Consider the following 20,243-nt stretch of genomic DNA (forward strand, 5'->3'; position numbering starts at 1 on the left):
AGGTACAGGACATTGTAACAAGGATTTATTGTATAGGAATGTATAGTCGCAGGTGACGCGGTGAGGCGTAAACAGGGGAAAGAGAAATGGAGTGATCGGTTGGTGTCACTGCCGGTAGAGGGCAGTAGATGAACATGATGTATCGCAGTAGGGACAAGCGCCATTCACAATTGTGCTGCCGTAGACGATGGGTGACTTTACGTATGCAGAAAAAGCAGACATGCATTACATGTACGGCCGTGCAAATGGTAACGCCAGAGCTGCGTTACGAATGTATCGCGCGGAGTATCCTAATCGACGAATGCCGGATCATAGAATTTTTCAACGGTTACATCGTCAACTTTGTGAAACAGGTACGTTCGACGTCAACAGACATGACGCTGGTCGATTAAGAGCTGTACGCACTCCACGACTGGAAGAACGCATCTTGAACATAGTGGCTGATAGACCCGAGTCAAGCACAAGAACTGTTGCGCGTGACGTACATGTGAGTCATCAGACTGTATGCAGAGTGTTAAATGAAAATCGCTTACACCCCTTCCATTTTCAAAAAGTACAAGCATTGAATCCGGCAGATTATCCTCTTCGCGTGAACTTCTGCCAGTGGTTGTTGCAGCAATGTGCGTTGCAGCCGGATTTCGTAGGTCATGTGCTATTTACAGATGAAGCGACATTTTCACGCGAGGGTGTCTTTAATGCGCACAATTCCCATGTGTGGGCAACAGATAATCCACATGCAACGCGTCCACATGCGTATCAACAACGTTTCGGTATTAATGTGTGGGCTGGTATTGTGAACGACTTTTTGATTGGGCCATACTTACTACCCACGCGACTCTGTGGCGAAAGCTATCTTATTTTTCTGCAAGAAGTGTTACCAGAACTGCTGCAAGATGTTCCGCTCGCCATTCGTAACCGCATGTGGTTTCAGCACGATGGAGCGCCAGCACACTTCAGCACTGCTGTACGGAATTACCTGAATGCCACGTTTGGTGCTAGATGGATTGGGCGTGGTGGACCAGTCCCTTGGCCACCCCGATCTCCTGATTTCTCTTGCCTCGATTACTTTTTATGGGGACATCTTAAGAGCCTTGTTTATGAGACTCCAGTTGACTCAGATGAGGATCTCGTTGCTCGCATATCTGTAGCTGCTGCAGGTGTGCGTGAAATACCAGGCATCTTTGAACGTGTACGCCAATCGCTGCACCGACGCTGTCAAGCATGTATCGCTCATGGTGGACGCAATTTTGAACACTTACTGTAAACATGACACTTGTCAACAACGATTTCAATAAAATCTTTCGTTTTCCTTTCGGCCGTTATTTCCCCTGTTTACGCCTCACCGCGTCACCTGGGACTATACATTCCTATACAATATATCCTTGTTACAATGTCCTGCACCTACCATTAAAGTTTGTACCATGAATTCGGGACCACCCTGTATTTTGATCATAAACATACAGGGTATATCAAAAAGAATCACTTGATTAAATGACAGCGGCGGCCGTGAGGTCACGGCCGAGGTCGGTGGGTGGCTGGCGTTCATTGAATAGTAAAGAAATTTCTTCATTTGCATTGCAAGTGAGGCCACGAGCAGGTACATATGCGGCGTCATTGGAAGTGTATAACTATTTCCGTCAGTACATGATGAACAAGTGCTTTAGTCATTGGGCTGAACAGTGAAACATTTACTTGCACACAGTAGCGTCAAAACAAATTGAATGTTTACAAACTTTACAGAAATTGAAGGGGGAATGGGAAATTCACCTCAGACAATATCCAATTTAGAGAATTGGATTGGACACACTGTTCATCCAAAGCCAATACTCGAGGTGTTATAAATACGTTACAATTTGCATTAGATTCTTTTGCAAACAAAATCAAAGAAACACATTTCTCTTCATCCTTGCTGAGAAATCAGAAACCAACTCGGAGCACATCCATGTCGTCCACTGCTGTAACAGACGAAATGGATGGTGCAGATGTTACTTCAGAGCACACTTCACTAACAGTGTTGGGAAGTCAGAATATACAAAAGTCTTTATCAGGTCCAATTAACAAGGCCAAAGAAATTTATTGCAGTATTTCAGTTCAAAAAACAATGCTATTACATCCTCTTCATGGATTGAGGATGAACAACCATTTTATATGATTGCTCAATTTTATTCAACTCAGACGATAAAACACATCAACAGGTTTCAATGGTGGAGACACAAAAACAGGGAAATGAAACTGTATGTATAACCGGATTCAATCCATTCTCCGTCGAATCAAGCTGTAAGGAATCTAATAGTAACATCACAAGAACATTTCGACAGACTTACGAAAAGTGGACAACAGGTCACAAAATAATCAGCGGTGATTTTAAGACTCACCCGTGCTAAGTATTAAAATATTGAATTTTGAAATAATTGGCAATAGGGAGTAGCTCGATTCCATTGCTAGGTTGCACGAATCATTCAGCACAATTACAGTTGTACACGAAATCACACTATTTAAGATGAGTGGATGCACAGTGACTGCAGTTTTATTTCAGAAGGATCAATAAACCACAGTTCGACATATTCAATGTCGTTCGATTTTCTCAACCTATGAGGGCAGTTCAATAAGTAATGCAACACATTTTTTTTTCTCGGCCAATTTTGGTTGAAAAAACCGGAAATTTCTTGTGGAATATTTTCAAACATTCCCGCTTCATCTCGTATAGTTTCATTGACTTCCGACAGGTGGCAGCGCTGTACGGAGCTGTTAAAATGGCATCTGTAACGGATGTGCGTTGCAAACAACGGGCAGTGATCGAGTTTCTTTTGGCGGAAAACCAGGGCATCTCAGATATTCATAGGCGCTTGCAGAATGTCTACGGTGATCTGGCAGTGGACAAAAGCACGGTGAGTCGTTGGGCAAAGCGTGTGTCATCATCGCCGCAAGGTCAAGCAAGACTGTCTGATCTCCCGCGTGCGGGCCGGCCGTGCACAGCTGTGACTCCTGCAATGGCGGAGCGTGCGAACACACTCGTTCGAGATGATCGACGGATCACCATCAAACAACTCAGTGCTCAACTTGACATCTCTGTTGGTAGTGCTGTCACAATTGTTCACCAGTTGGGATATTCAAAGGTTTGTTCCCGCTGGGTCCCTCGTTGTCTAACCGAACACCATAAAGAGCAAAGGAGAACCATCTGTGCAGAATTGCTTGCTCGTCATGTGGCTGAGGGTGACAATTTCTTGTCAAAGATTGTTACAGGCGATGAAACATGGGTTCATCACTTCGAACCTGAAACAAAATGGCAATCAATGGAGTGGCGCCACACCCACTCCCCTACCAAGAAAAAGTTTAAAGCCATACCCTCAGCCGGTAAAGTCACGATTACAGTCTTCTGGGACGCTGAAGGGGTTATTCTGTTCGATGTCCTTCCCCATGGTCAAACGATCAACTCTGAAGTGTATTGTGCTACTCTTCAGAAATTGAAGAAACGACTTCAGCGTGTTCGTAGGCACAAAAATCAGAACGAACTTCTCCTTCTTCATGACAACGCAAGACCTCACACAAGTCTTCGCACCCGAGAGGAGCTCACAAAACTTCAGTGGACTGTTCTTCCTCATGCACCCTACAGCCCCGATCTCGCACCATCGGATTTCCACATGTTTGGCCCAATGAAGGACGCAATCCGTGGGAGGCACTACGCGGATGATGAAGAAGTTATTGATGCAGTACGACGTTGGCTCCGACATCGACCAGTGGAATGGTACCGTGCAGGCATACAGGCCCTCATTTCAAGGTGGCGTAAGGCCGTAGCATTGAATGGAGATTACGTTGAAAAATAGTGTTGTGTAGCTAAAAGATTGGGGAATAACCTGGTGTATTTCAATGCTGAATAAAACAACCCCTGTTTCAGAAAAAAAATGTGTTGCATTACTTATTGAACTGCCCTCGTATTAGCGCACATAGTGTTGTGTAGCTAAAAGCGGTTCACGTGGTGATGCGAGAGGAGGAGGAGAAAAAGAGGTCGAGGTGGACGAAGTTGGTGGCACACGAGGCTGTCTTAGCAGCCACCGAGGGCTGGCTGCGGCCAGGTCACCATCACGGACATCGAAGACCCGGTCCTGAGACAACTGCTGTCTTACTTCTACACACTCGAGGCACCCCAGCACGAGCTTCTCCAGATGACTGCTGCCGCTGCTAAGCATGGGGGAATGTCTGACCTGAAGCAACAGCTGTGCTTGTTGCTGCAGCAACAGCTGCAGGTTTCCTTCTGTACACTCATGGTTACCCAGCTTCTGAGCACCCCCTTTTCGTCTCCAGCTGCTGTTCGCTGCAGACAAGTATGGCGTGTCTGGCCTGAAGACCGAGTGCAAGCAGCACAGTTCGCTGTAGAGAAGGCAGTGGTCACAACTATGTCTCCCAGTGCTAAAACTCCCGATGGTCTACCACTATACACTCGAGGTCCCCAGCTTCTATGCACCTCCCTCACACCATCTCTCTCCAGCTACTGGCCGTCACTGATAAATACGGCTGTCTGCCTGCAGATTTCGACGACAGCAACAGGTGGGCGTAGCAGTTCGCTGTAGAGATGGGTGTTATCAGAACTGTTTCCCAGTGCTGCAACAGCTGCTATCATACTTCTATACACTCGGAGCTACCCAGCTTCTAGTTTTGTGCCTCACCCCTCTTCCTCTACAGCAGCTGCCCGCCACAGATAAGTATAGCACGTCTCGTCTGAAGACTGAGTGCGAGCAGCAGGTGGCCGTAACAGCTCTCTGTAGAGAAGTCCGTGATTACAAACTACGTTTCCCAGTGCTAAGGCAGCTACTAGCCTACTCCTATACACTCGAGGCTTCCTAGCCCGCAGACAAGACGTGCTCCAGCTGCTGGCTGCCACCGATAAATACGTCATGTCAGTCCCGAACGCAGAAGTGTAAGCGGCAGGTGGCCACAAAGCCGACAGTGGAGAATGCGGCGGAAATGCATTTGCTGCAAATTGAGCCGAACGGGTTAAATGAACTGCGATATCACTTTCATTTACAAAGTGTCGTATGCCATCTCACGAGGGAACAGTCAGACTTGTCGTGCCAAAACACGTACCAATTTCTTACCACAGTTAGTTAACTCTGAAAAATGAATGCACACAAAACTGCAGCTGCTGACAAGAACTGGAAGTCAGCTAAACAAAATCGTGAAAATGGCCGTTTCTCTCAGTGAGCCAGCAGAGCTGAATATACCCATTGACACACCGCCCCTGTAGATGTTGAAACAGTAATACAGCCATTATAAAACAATTAGCACATCCAGATGAGTTGAAGAAATGCCTCACAGGAAAAACTCCAAATGTAAGAGTGTCTTTCAACAAACTTGTACAGACCAAGGTGCCCGAAAACAGCTGGTAAACCTGAAGGCTGCAGTGATGCTGTGATAACCTTCAGTGGTGGAAATACAGCAGAGTAAAGATTCTGAAGCAATTTGGAATTAAGTCTGGCCATAATAATGAAGCAATCCTAGATCCCTCAGACACAGAAAGAGACTGTATCTGATTACTCCTCAAGAAGATGACAAGTGCAATTTCCAAAACACTACTTTTTGCAAATGTTTCCCATTCTCATTATCTCAAAAACTATTTAAGCTAAAGCTCTCAAATTTTCACCTGTTATTGACAGTGGTATTATACAGGGTGATTCAAAAAGAATACCACAACTATAGGAATTTAAAACTCTGCAACGACAAAAGGCAGAGCTAAGCACTATCTGTCAGCGAATTAAGGGAGCTATAAAGTTTCATTTAGTTGTACATTTGTTCGCTTGAGGCGCTGTTGACTAGGCGTCAGCGTCAGTTGATGCTAAGATGGTGACCGCTAACAGAAAGCTTTTTGTGTTATTGAGTACGGCAGAAGTGAATCGACGACAGTTGTTCAGCGTGCATTTCGAACGAAGTATGGTGTTAAACCTCCTGATAGGTGGTGTATTAAACGTTGGTATAAACAGTTTACAGAGAATGGGTGTTTGTGCAAAGGGAAAAGTTCTGGAAGGCCGAGAACGAGTGATGAAAATGTAGCACGCATCCAGCAAGCATTTGTTCGCAGCCGAGGAAAATCGACTCGCAGAGCTAGCAGAGAGCTGCAAATTCCACAATCAACTGTATGGAGAGTCCTACGAAAAAGGTTAGTTATGAAACCTTATCGTCTGAAATTGGTTCAAGCACTGTCTGCAGCTGATAAGATTAAAAGAATCGATTTCTGTGATTTTATCCTTGCTCAAATGGAAACAGATGAATCTTTCGTTTCAAAGATTGTGTTTAGTGATGAAGCAACTTTCCACACTAACGGGAAAGTCAACCGTCACAATGTCTGTATATGGGGCACTGAGAATCCGCGGGAAACAACTCAGTACGAACGTGACTCGCCTAAGGTGAACGTTTTCTGTGCCATTTCAGCCAATAAAGTTTTCGGTCCCTTTTTCTTCAAAGGTGCTACTGTAACTGGACTACAGTATCTGGAGATGTTAGAGAATTGGCTGTTCCCTCAGCTCGAACAAGAAGCACAACAATTCATATTTCAGCAGGATGGAGCGCCACCACATTGGCACTTATCTGTCCGTAACTACCTCAACGTCAACTACCCGAGGCGATGGATCGGCCGCCAGGCAGCCCGTGACAGAGCACTTCATCACTGGCCTCCAAGAAGCCCTGATCTTACCCCCTGCGATTTTTTCTTATGGGGGTATGTTAAGGATATGGTGTTTCGGCCACCTCTCCCAGCCACCATTGATGATTTTAAACGAGAAATAACAGCAGCTATCCAAACTGTTACGCCTGATATGCTACAGAGAGTGTGGAACGAGTTGGAGTATCGGGTTGATATTGCTCGAGTGTCTGGAGGGGGGCCATATTGAACATCTCTGAACTTGTTTTTGAGTGAAAAAAAAAAAAAAAACCTTTTTAAATACTCTTTGTAATGATGTATAACAGCAGGTTATATTATGTTTCTTTCATTAAATACACATTTTTAAAGTTGTGGTATTCTTTTTGAATCACTCTGTATTTATGTGGCACTTGTATTTTGATCATAAACATACAAGTGTATCAAAAAGAATCATTTGATTAAAAAATCTTAACTATTATGTTATTTGGGCTACTGGAAGCATGAGCAATGTTGTTAAGAGCGAACTCTCGAGTTTTACTTGGTTCCCACTATGTAGCAGCAGTGTGCAGTTCTAGTAAAAATGGTGTCGGGACGACAGAGCGTCTTGTGTTCTACGTTTTGCGCAGTGCCAGTCAGTAATAACTATTCAGCATGACTTTTGTACTGGGTGTGGTGTGGATCCTCCTACAGCACAGAGCATTTGATGATGCCATGAACAATTCCAAGTAACAGGTTGTTTGTGTCAAGCCAAATCACCCGGGCACACCCAAGAATGCGTCACAGATGTCAAACGCATCTGCCATAGTTGCACACCCCGATGTCCGTGTGGTGTCAACGTTTACACATGAAACCATACAATATTCAGCTACTGCAAGCTCTTTGTGAAGGTGACAATTTATGGAGTTCTGCGATTTCGTTCTTGGCAGAATGGAGGACGACAGTTTTCTTTCATGCTTAGTGACAAGGCAACATTCCATTTAAATGGAAAGGTGAACTGCCGTAATGTCAGAATATGGGGTACAGAACAACCACATTAAGTTGTACAATGTGAGAGGGACTCTCCAAAATTGAATGGGTTTCGTGCAGTTTCACGGGAAAAGGTGTATGGTCCATTTTTCTTGGCTGAAAACACTGTTACGGGAAGCACATATCTCGATATGCCTGAGAACTTCCTCTTCCCACAGTTGGAGACTGATTCGAATGACATCATTTACCAACAGGATCGGTGTGAAATTCAACAGTGTTGTGTATCAATATTTAAAAATATCGGAACTGATAATGAAGCTCTCCTCTCTTCAGAACAGTACTACTCGATTTCAGTTTCCATTCTTCCATTTCTGACTGGCAACTGGAAGTCCAGGAACTTTTAAATCATAGGATTACTGAATGATGGATCGGTCGCACTGGACCAAATGATTCAGCTTTTAATTACGGGCCTTCAAGGTCCCCAGATCTGACTGACTGATTATTTCTTGCTGGGGTTTATAAAAGAGTTTGGTAATGTGCCTCCATTACCAACAACAATGAATGAACCGAGGCAATGCATAACAGCAGCTGTGGAAGCTATAACTCAAGACATGATCGCTGACACCGTGCATCTCGAAAGTGGCATATTAACACCTATGAAAACGTATAAAAAAGTTTGTTTCCTGTTCACCAAAAAATAAAACTCATTGCATGTGTTTAATAGTTTCAGAAACATAACACGTGTCATATTGGATGATTCTTTTCGATACCTGTATTTTTAAAAATTACATACCTTTTTCAAGACCTTCAGTAAGAAATTCATATTTTGATTCCCAACAATGTTAGATACTTGATAGCAGATCAATGAATGTATATGACTGTACATCATAGGAAAGTTTTGTTGCACAACCTTGGATAGTTCCTGAGAAAACAGGATATATACACACATTACATTATCTGGAAAGGGCACTGATATTCCCCTTTAATACTGAGACTGCATAAAACCACAGTTTGCAGAAGCTTGCAAATAGGAAACGAGATGTAATGAACAACTTTGGGAAGTGCTACATCTAGATGTAGATCTTCCCAAAGTTGTTATTTACACCTTGTTTCCTATTTGCAAGCTTCTGAAAACTGTGGTTTTATGCAGTTTCAGTATTAAAGGGGAATATCGGTGCCCTATCCTGATAACGTTAAATGTAATGTGTGTATATCCTGTTTTCTCAGATTCTTTGTCAAGTGAGATATATTTTGGTAACTAACAAAGAAAAAGTTTTGCTCCAAGTTCAGTAGTTTTTGAGGTATGACATTAAGTTTGAAGCTCTTCACGAATGGGACAATTTAACCATTTCAAAAAAATTAGTGTTAGCTCTGGCTCTCATTAATATCAAGAACAGATTTTTGACATGCCTAGAGGAACTATGGAGATGTGTAAGGTGAGGCAGAAAGGACAGACATTTTTAGAACAGCTAGTATTCACGCTCAGGCGGTCAGAGTGGGATGAGTGATGTGGTAACGTGATTGGCAGATCGTGCCATTTTGTTTAGTCAAGGTCATGGAGCCGCGGACTGTGCAACATCGTGTATTTAGCTACGATAGTTTTGTGTGTAATAGTGAGTCTATCATTGCAATGCAGCATGAGTAAGAGTTCGGCAAGCCATACTCCCAGAGTCCTGGTCAATCTGCTAGAAGACATTCGGCTGAGCTACGCCTCAGTAATCGCTCAGTAAGGCGTATTTTGCATACTAACCTAAAATTTTATCCCTACAAAATAGCCATTATGCAAACGTTAAACTCAAGATATTATGAACAGAGGCTAAATTTTTCCCGAGAAATGGGGGCCATACCGCTGCGAGTGAAAACCCTGTGGGAGCCCCATTAGAAAGTGAAGCCTTGCCACCTAGTATTACTAGTGGCAAGATTCCGCGATTTAGGGATTGCGTAACTTCCTCAAGGCGCCCGCAGACCACGACGTGCCTGACCGGCTTGGACATGTGCCAGACGCTGCTACAACTCCACCGCGGCGCCGTGGGTATAAAAAGAGGAGCGAGAGCTTTCTTATTATAGTTTTTGTACTTCCATTGAACATTTTATTGCAGGTACGACAACATTCGTCGACGCCAGGTGCACTACATTTGAATGCTTCCGACTGTGTACAACTTGCAAAGCAGACGACATTGATTGTACACACTGTTTACACTCAGAATGGAAGGATTTGGTACTGCAGGAAATTCACCTTGTGGAGAATCCCGTTGGAGTTGTCACAGTGAGGATGCCAAAGAACATAACTCATAGTTTTGTAAAGGTTCAGACTCATGGAGTCCAATTACATTTGAAGAGGACACTTGGGAGCAACTGCATATGCTGGAATTGCCTTATGAGCACAGCAATGAAGTCGCGCGTCTGCCATCTGATGCTGCATTGCACGCAGCATCTGCGACTCGAGAGGTTACGTCATCTCCTGACAGCGCGGCGGCGGCTGATTGCGCAACCGCGCGAGCAGTAGTTTGTGGAAAACAGCACTTTGTGGACACTATTTTGTCTGTGTGGCCTATTTTGGAGTATTGCGTTTCAGAGGAACCTTTTGCTCAAGGTAATTTGACTCATTTGCATTGTTACATAAAGATGAAAGAAAAGATGTTTTTAAATGAGGTTAGGTCTGGCATAGAATTTATGTTCGGTAGTATTAATGGGGTTTTTGATGTTCAGAATTGTAGAAGTCGAAAGTCTGCACTTATTTACATAACGAAATACGACTGTCTTCCAATATCCAATTGTAACGATTCATGTTTGTCTTTTAATGTTCGGTTGCGTCACTGGGCTGACCGAACTAATAGGATCGATTATACAGACCCGTTTTTAGTTAACAATTGGTCACGCATTCATTTTATTGAGAAGTATTTCGATTCTTTTCAGGCAAATCGGTTGGTCGTCAAGTCTTTGAGTGAGTGTCATCTAAATTATAATGGCTGGGCGGGCCGCGTTGTACGCTGGTATAACAAGGCCTTTCGGTCCACGGAGTTGCGTAAGAAACAGTTGTACCTTTATGGCGATACAAATATTGGCAAGTCAACGTTAATTGAAAAGATTATTTCTCAAAAGCAGCATGTGTATCTACCGTTTTGTTCTGAATTCGGATTTGGCGGATATGATGCACGTGTATATAATGTAATTGTATTTGAAGAATTTGAATGGTCTAGGTGGAGGCAGTATGCCTCTACGTTAAAGCGTATTGTTGAAGGACGCCCTGTTACTGTAAATGTAAAAAATAAACCGGGTATGGTTATTAAACATCATGGCCTGGTGATATTGTATCAAATGAATTTAGTATTGGTGACGAAGCACTCATTTCTCGATTGGATGTTGTACATGCGGACTGTCACATTTTGCATTTTTGTTCTTTGAAGGCGGAACTGGATTCGTCGGACATGTCGGATATGGAAACCCCGGAGGAGGTCATATGTATATTGTCGGATGAGGACATACCGCAAGTTTCGCACCGCACACCCGAGGCGTTGGATACGTCGACGGACCAATCTGAGTAGGCCTTATTTCGGTTGTATGTGCAGATGGCGTAAGATTCGAGTATGGGAAAATGGGCATCAGTGAGAAACATGACGAAACAGCCAAGAACTTTGCAAAACTGCAACATTATGATATTACAGACGAATTTAAGTTTTTTTCTAATAAATATGCTTCAGTGATAATTAATAAAGTAGTGACATATGAATAAAATGACATTATTTTGCTTAGGAGTGGTAAAGCTCATTTCCATTTCAATGGAATGATAAATCAGCACAACTGTTTTTATTGGGCCAGTGAAAGGCCAAAACTACTGCATGAGAAACCATTACATAGTCCCAAGGTGACTGTTTGGTGTGCTGTGACAGGTACAGATGTTATTGGTCCATACTTTTTCCAAGATGAGTACGGGAACACTGTAACCCTAACCTCTGAATGATATAGAGAGATGATCACCGAATTCTTCCTGCCTGTATTAAGAAGAAAACTTATTCCTATTCGGCGAGTGTGGTTTTAGCAGGAGGGAGCTACAGCTCACATGGCAAGTTTGACTATGGAAGACTGTTTTTCGTGGTAGAGTTATTTCCCGGTCCGGGGAAATTCATTGGCCTCCTCGTTTCCCTGACCTATCCATGTGCGACTACTTTTTGTGGGGTAACCTCAAATCATGTGTGTACGGGCATAAACCACGTACAGTTTAAGAATTGAAGGAAGCCGTTCGTTTGGAAATCATCGAAATAGACAAAGGCATGTTGCAGAGTGTTGAAGCCAACTTCCGAGAGCACCTTGAGAAGTGCACCGCTGAAAACGGCCGTCACCTGAGAGATGATGTTTTTCAAGCATTAATTTTGTTAAATGGCAAAATTATTTGAGTGTTATTATGTAATTAACATTTTTTTGAAGCACTCCTAACTATGTATTGTTCATTTGGAAACCATTCATCCTTTATGCTTCACCCTGTATATGTTGAAAGTGAGAGTTTTATTGTGCGTTGAAAGTCAAATACATCGTTAACCGATGAAAAGCAAAGTTTGCATGTCTACTTATTCCATAAGTAGAACGTCTAAAAATTTCTGTACCTAGCATTATTCGTTTGAGAAGAAGTAGTCAAGAGGGTTTCCAGCAGCCGGCTATCCAGTAAAGAAGAGTAGCTGCAAATTCCAACTAAGTCACCTCGTAAAGAAGTGGAAGGTGGTTTGGGGGAATAAACTGGAATAACCCAGATTCACACTCACACTAAGTCGGAAACGTAGCTGTTAATCGTAGACACTGACACTCTGTTGTTTGTTTCTCTACGTGGCGATTTGTTACAAATGGTGTCCAGCATCTACTGTCCCCTCTACCATAACAAAGAAGATGTTCATCAAAGTTTAAGATGACTTTAAACTAACAACCAATCTAAACCAAACAGTACATCTCTATTAATATTCTCTACTATTAATAGCGCTTGACAAAATGACGTATGCCCAATACTACAGTTCACTCGAGTTTCGTATTTTACAAGTTACTTTTGTTCCAGTTATCCCGATTATGTATACTCCAGTCACTGGCAATACCGGTAAGTGCTGTTTATTCTGTAGAGTTAAAAAATGCGCGAGTGATACCTCACACCCCAAATCTGTAAATATGTTAACCTCTGAAGTTTCCACTGTCTCTGCTATTATAGGTTGTAGGTTATTAGTAGCTCAGCTTGGCTCTTCAAGCAGCAACCATTCCTTTGTGGGTATTTTGTGTGGAAAGTTAACATACTTATATGGAATAAGGCCTCCTAATGAATCTCCACGACCTTTTCCATTATAATACATTTAGCGAGTGAAATAATAATCCAACATTCTAAAAGGATGTAGCCTGAAAATGAATTTGATTTCTTAAGGGTTAAATTAATGGTTCTGCTGGGGTCAAAAGTTTTTCAGATGTTACAATTCAATGGCACATAATAACTGACCAGTTTCAGAATTAAGAGGTCATCTTCAGGTGATAAGCTGAGAAAACAGGCCAGCTTCTTATCACTCAAAATCAGCACCTATAGCAAAAAGAGGCCAGTTGCGTGAAACAAAACAATTTTTGACAATGGGTCACAATAATCGTGGCCGAACCACAGTTGTAATGTTTAAAGTTCATAGGAGCTACAGCCAAGAGTGGGGTAGTTGACTGCACAGTCATGTCTAAAAAGGTTGGTAGGTACTGCATTCTTTTTCTGAAACTCCTGAACACAGAACACTTTATATGCTGTGGTATTGGTTGACAACGCCATTTTGGTTAGGACAGGTTTGTGGAAAAAATATTGGTTGGCACGCACGCACGCACGCGCACGCACACACGCGCACACACACGCACACGCGCGCACACACACACACACACACACACACACACACACACACACACACAAAATTTATATGAGAGAGAGAGAGAGAGAGAGAGAGAGAGAGAGAGAGAGAGAGAGAGAGAAAAGAGAAGATATATGTAACTAAATTATTTTTGTACTTCGATGCATGTCTGAACAAAAAAGGCATGCCAAAATAGTTGAGCTCTTGTGACTAGGAATGTATCACAACATTAACATTACATTACATCAAAACACTATGCAGCTGTCCACAAGCTAATAGCTTTTTGCACATTTGCAACTAGTGGATCCAAATTGCATATCCACTGTTATGTACCAGGCAGAACTGTTGAAGGCAGAAAGTACAAGCTGTCGACTCATCACAGGACCTTCCCCCCTCTTCTCGTGTGTACGGTCTGCTGCCACATATCACCGACAATACCTTCAGCCTCGACAGGCCGTTCACCTTTGGCGACGACAGGACGCAGCCGGCATATCACGCGGGCTTCTTCTTGCGCGTCTGCGGCTTCCATTGCCACTGGTCACCAGCTGCGCAGTTTCCTCTTCCGGGGTTGGTGTAGTCTCGAGCAGTGTCTATGTACTGCAAAATGAATTTCATCATGACAATTTCAACTTATTGCTTTTTATATTAGAAAATAAAATAAATATTGCATTGTTAACAAGGAAATTGTGATAGAGTTTCAACTGCTAAAATGCACTGCAAATAATTTTACTTTCGATTCTATAAAGTAAAAAATCATTCACACAGGAGAATTGTTACAAATAAGACATCATTTGACGGTCGCACAGACTCTCATATGGAGGACACAGTAATAGGCACCCTGGCATAGGGAAACAACTGAAAGAGTTGAAAACAAAGTCATCAGCTCTGGACGGAATCACAATTCGGTTTTACAAAATGAGTAATGTACGGCATTAGCCCCTCAGCTCGCATCTATTCACCAGTCTCTCACCCGGCTCAAGTCCCAAACAAAATACGAAATAATCTATCTATATCTGTGCAATTGTGTCAAAAATGTATTTTTGTTATATAATGTACAATTTGCTTTTTTTTTTTTTTTTTTTTTTTTTTTGTGGTTTTCGGGCGCACAACTTCAATGGTCATTAGCGCCCTGACTACTCTAAGAATGCACCGCGAGGCACAAGTTGACAACAACAACTAAAAGGGAAAACACAATAAAAGACAGACTGACAGGCATAGGATTAAAAAACATCATCAAATGTCCTTAGCGAGGTTTGTCAAATTGATAAAACAAAGAACACGAGCAGCTGCTCGTGGGTCATCCGCTAAAATGGCATCTAAAGTAGTAGGCAGGTTAAGATCGAGGCGCAGTGTTTTAAGATCGGGACAGGACATTAAAATGTGACGAACCGTCAGCAAGTGCCCACATGGGCAGAACGGCGCCGGCGCAGCCGTCAGCAGATGGCGATGGCTGAACCGGCAGTGTCCAATTCTTAACCTTGCTAAAACGACCTCCTCCCGCCGAGAAAGGCGTGAGGAGGACGTCCAAGCCACGGGAAGAGGTTTTAAGGCCCGAAGCTTGTTGTCGGTAAGTGCAGCCCAATCGGCATGCCACAGCGACACAACGCGCCGACAAATGACCCTGCTAAAATCGGACGAAGGGACACAACAAGAAGCTGTCCGAGGCTGGAGGACCGCAGCCTTGGCCGCGGCATCTGCAGCTTCGTTCCCAGGGATACCGACATGGCCAGGAACCCACATAAAGCTAACCGGCGTACCGACGTCCACCAGCTGCTGAAGAGAGCGTTGGATCCGGTGTACGAAAGGGTGAACCGGGTACGGATCACTGAGGCTCTGGATGGCGCTCAGGGAATCTGAGCAGATGACATAAGCAGAATGTCGGTGGCGGCAGATGTACAGAACAGCCTGGTAGAGGGCAAAGAGCTCAGCTGTGAAGACCGAACAATGGCCATGGAGCCGGTATTGGAAACTTTGTGCCCCGACAATAAAGGAACACCCGACCCCGTCATTGGTCTTAGAGCCATCCGTATAAATGAAAGTCATGTTGTTGAACTTCGAACGAAGTTCCAAAAAACGGGAGTGGTAGACCGAACCGGGGGTGACCTCTTTTGGGAGCGAGCTGAGGTCGAGGTGAACGCGGACCTGAGCCTGGAGCCAAGGTGGCGTGCGGCTCTCGCCCACTCGAAAGGTTGCAGGGAGTGAAAAATGAAGGTGTTGAACGAGACGACGAAAGCGAACTCCAGGGGGTAGCAAGGCAGAGACATACAACCCGTATTGAAGGTCAAGAGAGTCGTCAAAAAAGGAACGATAAGAAGGATGGTCGGGCATTGACAGTAGCCGACAGGCATACCGACAAAGCAGTATATCGCGCCGGTAGGTGAGTGGCAATTCGCCAGCGTCAGCATGAAGACTCTCTACGGGACTGGTATAAAATGCTCCGATCGCAAGTCGTAAACCCCGATGTTGTATGGAGTTGAGGCGGCGTAAGAGGGATGGCCGTGCAGAGGAGTATACGAAGCTCCCATAATCCAGCTTGGAGCGGACGATCGACCGATATAGACGAAGTAGGACGGTTCGATCCGCTCCCCACGACATACCACTGAGAACACGGAGGACATTTAAAGAACGGGTACAACGGGCGGCCAAATATGACACATGTGGAGACCAGCTAAGTTTCCTGTCAAAGGTAAGGCCTAAAAATTTGATTGTCTCCACGAGTGGGAGAGCAACGGGACCGAGTCGTAAGGACGGTGGGAGAAACTCTTTGTAGCGCCAGAAGTTTATACAGACCGTCTTCTCGGCAGAAAAACGGAAGCCATTGGCGACACTCCAGGAGTAAAGACGGTCAAGAGAACGCTGAAGACAGCGCTCCAAGACACGTGGACACTGCGCGCTGCAATAGATGGTAAAATCGTCCACGAAAAGGGAGCCTGATACATCAGCTGGGAGGCAATCCATTATTGGAGTGATCGCGATGGCGAAGAGAGCGACGCTCAAAACTGAGCCCTGTGGCACCCCATTCTCCTGGCGAAAGGTGTCGGACAGGACAGAACCCACACGTACCCGAAACTGTCGATCCATTAAAAAGGAACGAATAAAAAGAGGGAGGCGACCGCGAAAGCCCCACGTATGCATGGTGCGGAGAATGCCCGCCCTCCAACAGGTGTCGTAAGCCTTCTCCAAATCAAAGAACACAGCCGCGGTCGGGCGCTTCCGCAAGAAGTTATTCATGATGAAGGTCGACAAGGTAACCAGATGGTCGACAGCAGAGCGGCGCCTTCGAAATCCACATTGTACATTGGTAAGTAGGCGGCGAGACTCGAGCAGCCAAACCAATCGAGAGTTAACCATTCGCTCCATCACTTTACAGACACAGCTGGTAAGCGAGATAGGTCGATAACTGGAAGGCAAGTGCTTGTCCTTCCCCGGCTTAGGAATCGGGACAACAATAGACTCGCGCCAGCATGCGGGAACATGTCCCTCAATCCAGATGCGATTGTATGTACGAAGAAGAAAACCTTTACCCGCAGGAGAAAGGTTCTTCAGCATCTGAATATGAATAGAATCAGGCCCTGGAGCGGAGGACCGTGATCGGCCAAGTGCGGTTTCGAGTTCCCGCATGGTGAATGGGGCATTATAACTTTCACAATTCGAGGAGCGGAAGTCACGTGGCCTAGCCTCCTCGGCCTGTTTGCGGGGGAGGAAGGCAGGGTGGTAATGAGCGGAGCTCGAAACCTCGGCGAAAAAGCGGCCGAAGGCATTGGAGACAGCCTCAGGGGCCACAAGGACTTCATTCGCGACCTTCAAGCCAGAAATTGGGGAGTGGACCTTAGTGCCAGATAGCCGGCGCAGGCTACCCCAGACAACAGAAGAAGGAGTAGAACTGTTGAAGGTGCTGGTGAAAGCAGCCCAGCTGGCTTTCTTGCTTTCTTTAATAATACGACGACACTGAGCACGTAATCGTTTATAATTAATACAATTCGCCACTGTAGGGTGGCGTTGAAAGGTGCGTAAAGCACGTCGACGAGCACGTATAGCGTCCCTACATGCTGCGGTCCACCAGGGGACCGGTACGCGACGTGGAGAAGAGGTAGGGTGAGGGATGGAATATTCAGCAGCAGCGAGAATGACTTCCGTGAGGTGTGCGACCTGACGATCGCAGCTTGTGAAGGTTTGATCCTGAAAGGTCGCCCTGGAAGAGAAGAGCCCCCAGTCTGCCTTGGAGATGGTCCAATGAGAGCAGCACGGAGAGGGAGTATGCTGCAGGAGATGGATAATACACGGGAAGTGGTCGCTCGAATATGTATCAGCAAGGGCATACCACTCAAACCGGCGTGCAAGTTGGGGAGTACATATAGAGAGGTCTAAATGGGAATAGGTATGAGATGTGTCCGAAAGAAAAGTAGGGGCGCCAGTATTGAGGCAGACAAGATTGAGCTGGTTGAAAAGGTCTGCTAACAAGGAGCCCCTCGGGCAGGATGCTGGAGAGCCCCAAAGAGGATGGTGGGCATTGAAGTCTCCAGTTAACAAAAATGGTGCAGGTAGCTGAGCAACAAGTTGCGTCATGTCTGCCCTGGTAACGGCAGATGACGATGGAGCGTAAACGGTACAAAAGGAAAACGTAAAAGTGGGGAGAGTAATGCGGATGGCAACTGCCTGCAGGCCGGTGTGCAACGTGATGGGATCGTAGTAAATATCATCCCGGACCAGCAACATAACCCCTCCATGAGCTGGGATACCTACCACAGGGGGTAGGTCAAAACGCACAGAGGTGTAGTGTGCCAAGGCAATTTGATCGCATGGGCGTAGCTTCGTTTCCTGGAGGGCTACGACGAGCGGACGATGCGAGCGGAGCAGCAACTTCAAGTCCTCTCGGTTGGAGCGAACGCTGCGAATATTCCAGTTAAGTGCCATCGGAAGAAAAGGAAGATGAGAGAAGGGGTCACCTCGAAGGCCGCTGAGGGCCTGGCTTCGAGCGAGCACTGCCGCCGCTATCAGTAGGCGGACAGTCATCGTCCATTGGTTCTATAGGTTCATCGGCCATCTTGGGAAGATGGCCGGGAGGGGGAGCTTCCTCCGCCGGTGAACGGCCAGATGTTCGGCTACCAGCGGTGCGGCCAGGCGAAAGGGATGACGGCCTGGGGCGGCAACCGCTGGGTGGCGCAGGAGAAGAAATGCGCCGTGGCGGAGAAGGAGAACTGTGCTTCCTATTAGCCTTCTTGGATGGTCGTTTGGTGGAAGTACCGGACGAAGGCTGGGAGGTCGAGGTACGTAGGAAGTCTGCACGGGACGGTTCCTTCTTGAAGGCCCGTGCATCTGACTTCTGGGTCTTCGTCTTAGCAGAAGCTGATGAAGGGGCTGGTGTCTGTGGGGTGATGGGACGAAGAGGAGACGTCGACCGCGCGATCTTAGCACTGGCCGAACGGACGACCGTGGTGCTGAAGGTCAGATCGCATGTCTGGGTTGCTACCTCCCGGGTAGTCCGAGGAGAGGCGAGGACAGTGCTGTATTTCCCCGCTGGGAGCAGCGTGGGCTTCCTACTAGCCAATAGCTTGCGAGCAGCCGAGGTGGACACTTTCTCTTTGACTCGAATTTCCTGGATACAGCGTTCTTCCTTATAGACAGGACAGTCGCGGGAGGATGCGGCATGGTCACCCTGACAGTTCACACAACGAGGAGACGGAGGTGGACAGTCACCCTCATGGGCATCCCTGCCACAAGTGACACATTTAGCCGCATTGGAACAAGACTGTCGAGTGTGATTGAAACGCTGACACTGGTAGCAGCGCGTAGGTGTCGGGACATAGGGGCGAACAGAAATAACCTCGTAGCCCGCCTTGATGCGCGATGGCAGCTTAACACTATCGAAGGTTAAGAAAAGTGTCCGGGTCGGTACAAGGTCATTGTTGACCTTTTTCATGACCCGATGGACAGCCGTCACGCCCTGCTCAGCGAGGAAAGATTGAAGCTCCTCGTCAGTCAATCCGTCGAGAGAGCTACTATAGACTACACCACGAGACGAATTCAAAGTGCGGTGGGCCTCCACCCGGACAGGGAACGTGTACAAGAGTGTGGCCCGAAGCAGTTTTTGTGCCTGAAAGGCACTCTCAGTTTCTAGTAATAAGGTACCGTTACGCAACCTGGTACAAGATTTGACAGATCCGGCTATGGCATCTACGCCCTTCTGGATAACGAAAGGGTTGACAGAGGAAAAATCCTTTCCGTCCTCAGATCGAGAAACTACGAGGAACTGTGGGGCAGGCGGTAGTATTTTTGTCACTGTTGGCTGGTCACGTTTCCGTTTGTGGGTCGAAGTCGAAAGCGATGGAGTAGAATCCATTGCGGAGGAATCCCCCATGATTGCCAGCGTCTCCGATGGCGCGCTCCTTCCTTGTGGGGACCCTCTCAGAGGGCACTCCCGCCTTAGGTGAATGTTTACACCTCAGGTCACACCTCCCGAGAAACAGACGGAGGGACCAATCGGCATGGTCAGAAGGTATCAGCTCAGGCAATCACCCCTCCCCGGGCCTGGCCTTTACCAGGGGGTACGCGCGTGCCTTACATGTCTACCCAGGGCGGGGACTTACGCGTTACCCCGTCACCGGCTACGCGTGCGAACGCGTGGGTCGGCCTTCAGACACGCACAGGGAGGAAGGAAGAAGAGGAAAAAGAAGAGAGAGGGAGAAAGAGGACAGACTGTCTCAAACGCCGAGGCGGAGACCAGAGAAGGCAAGGAGAAGAAGGCAATGAGAAAGCAAGGAGAAGGAGGCAAGGAGAAGAAGGCAATGAGAAGGCAA

General features: G+C 46.0%; 1 protein-coding gene across 1 annotated transcript in view; it reads right to left on the minus strand.

Moving 5' to 3' along the window:
- Nucleotides 1-13,570: 13,570 nt before the first annotated feature.
- LOC126213573 (phosphatidylinositol N-acetylglucosaminyltransferase subunit A) overlaps nt 13,571-20,243 on the minus strand; it is a 120,337-nt gene continuing 113,664 nt past the window's right edge. The window contains exon 11 of the mRNA XM_049941419.1: nt 13,571-14,043. Within this exon, the coding sequence (XP_049797376.1) occupies nt 13,939-14,043 (105 nt within the window). The 3' untranslated portion in view covers nt 13,571-13,938. The remainder of the gene's footprint in view (nt 14,044-20,243) is intronic.

Source organism: Schistocerca nitens, chromosome 11 (genome assembly GCF_023898315.1).
Source record: "Schistocerca nitens isolate TAMUIC-IGC-003100 chromosome 11, iqSchNite1.1, whole genome shotgun sequence".
NCBI lineage: Eukaryota > Metazoa > Arthropoda > Insecta > Orthoptera > Acrididae > Schistocerca > Schistocerca nitens.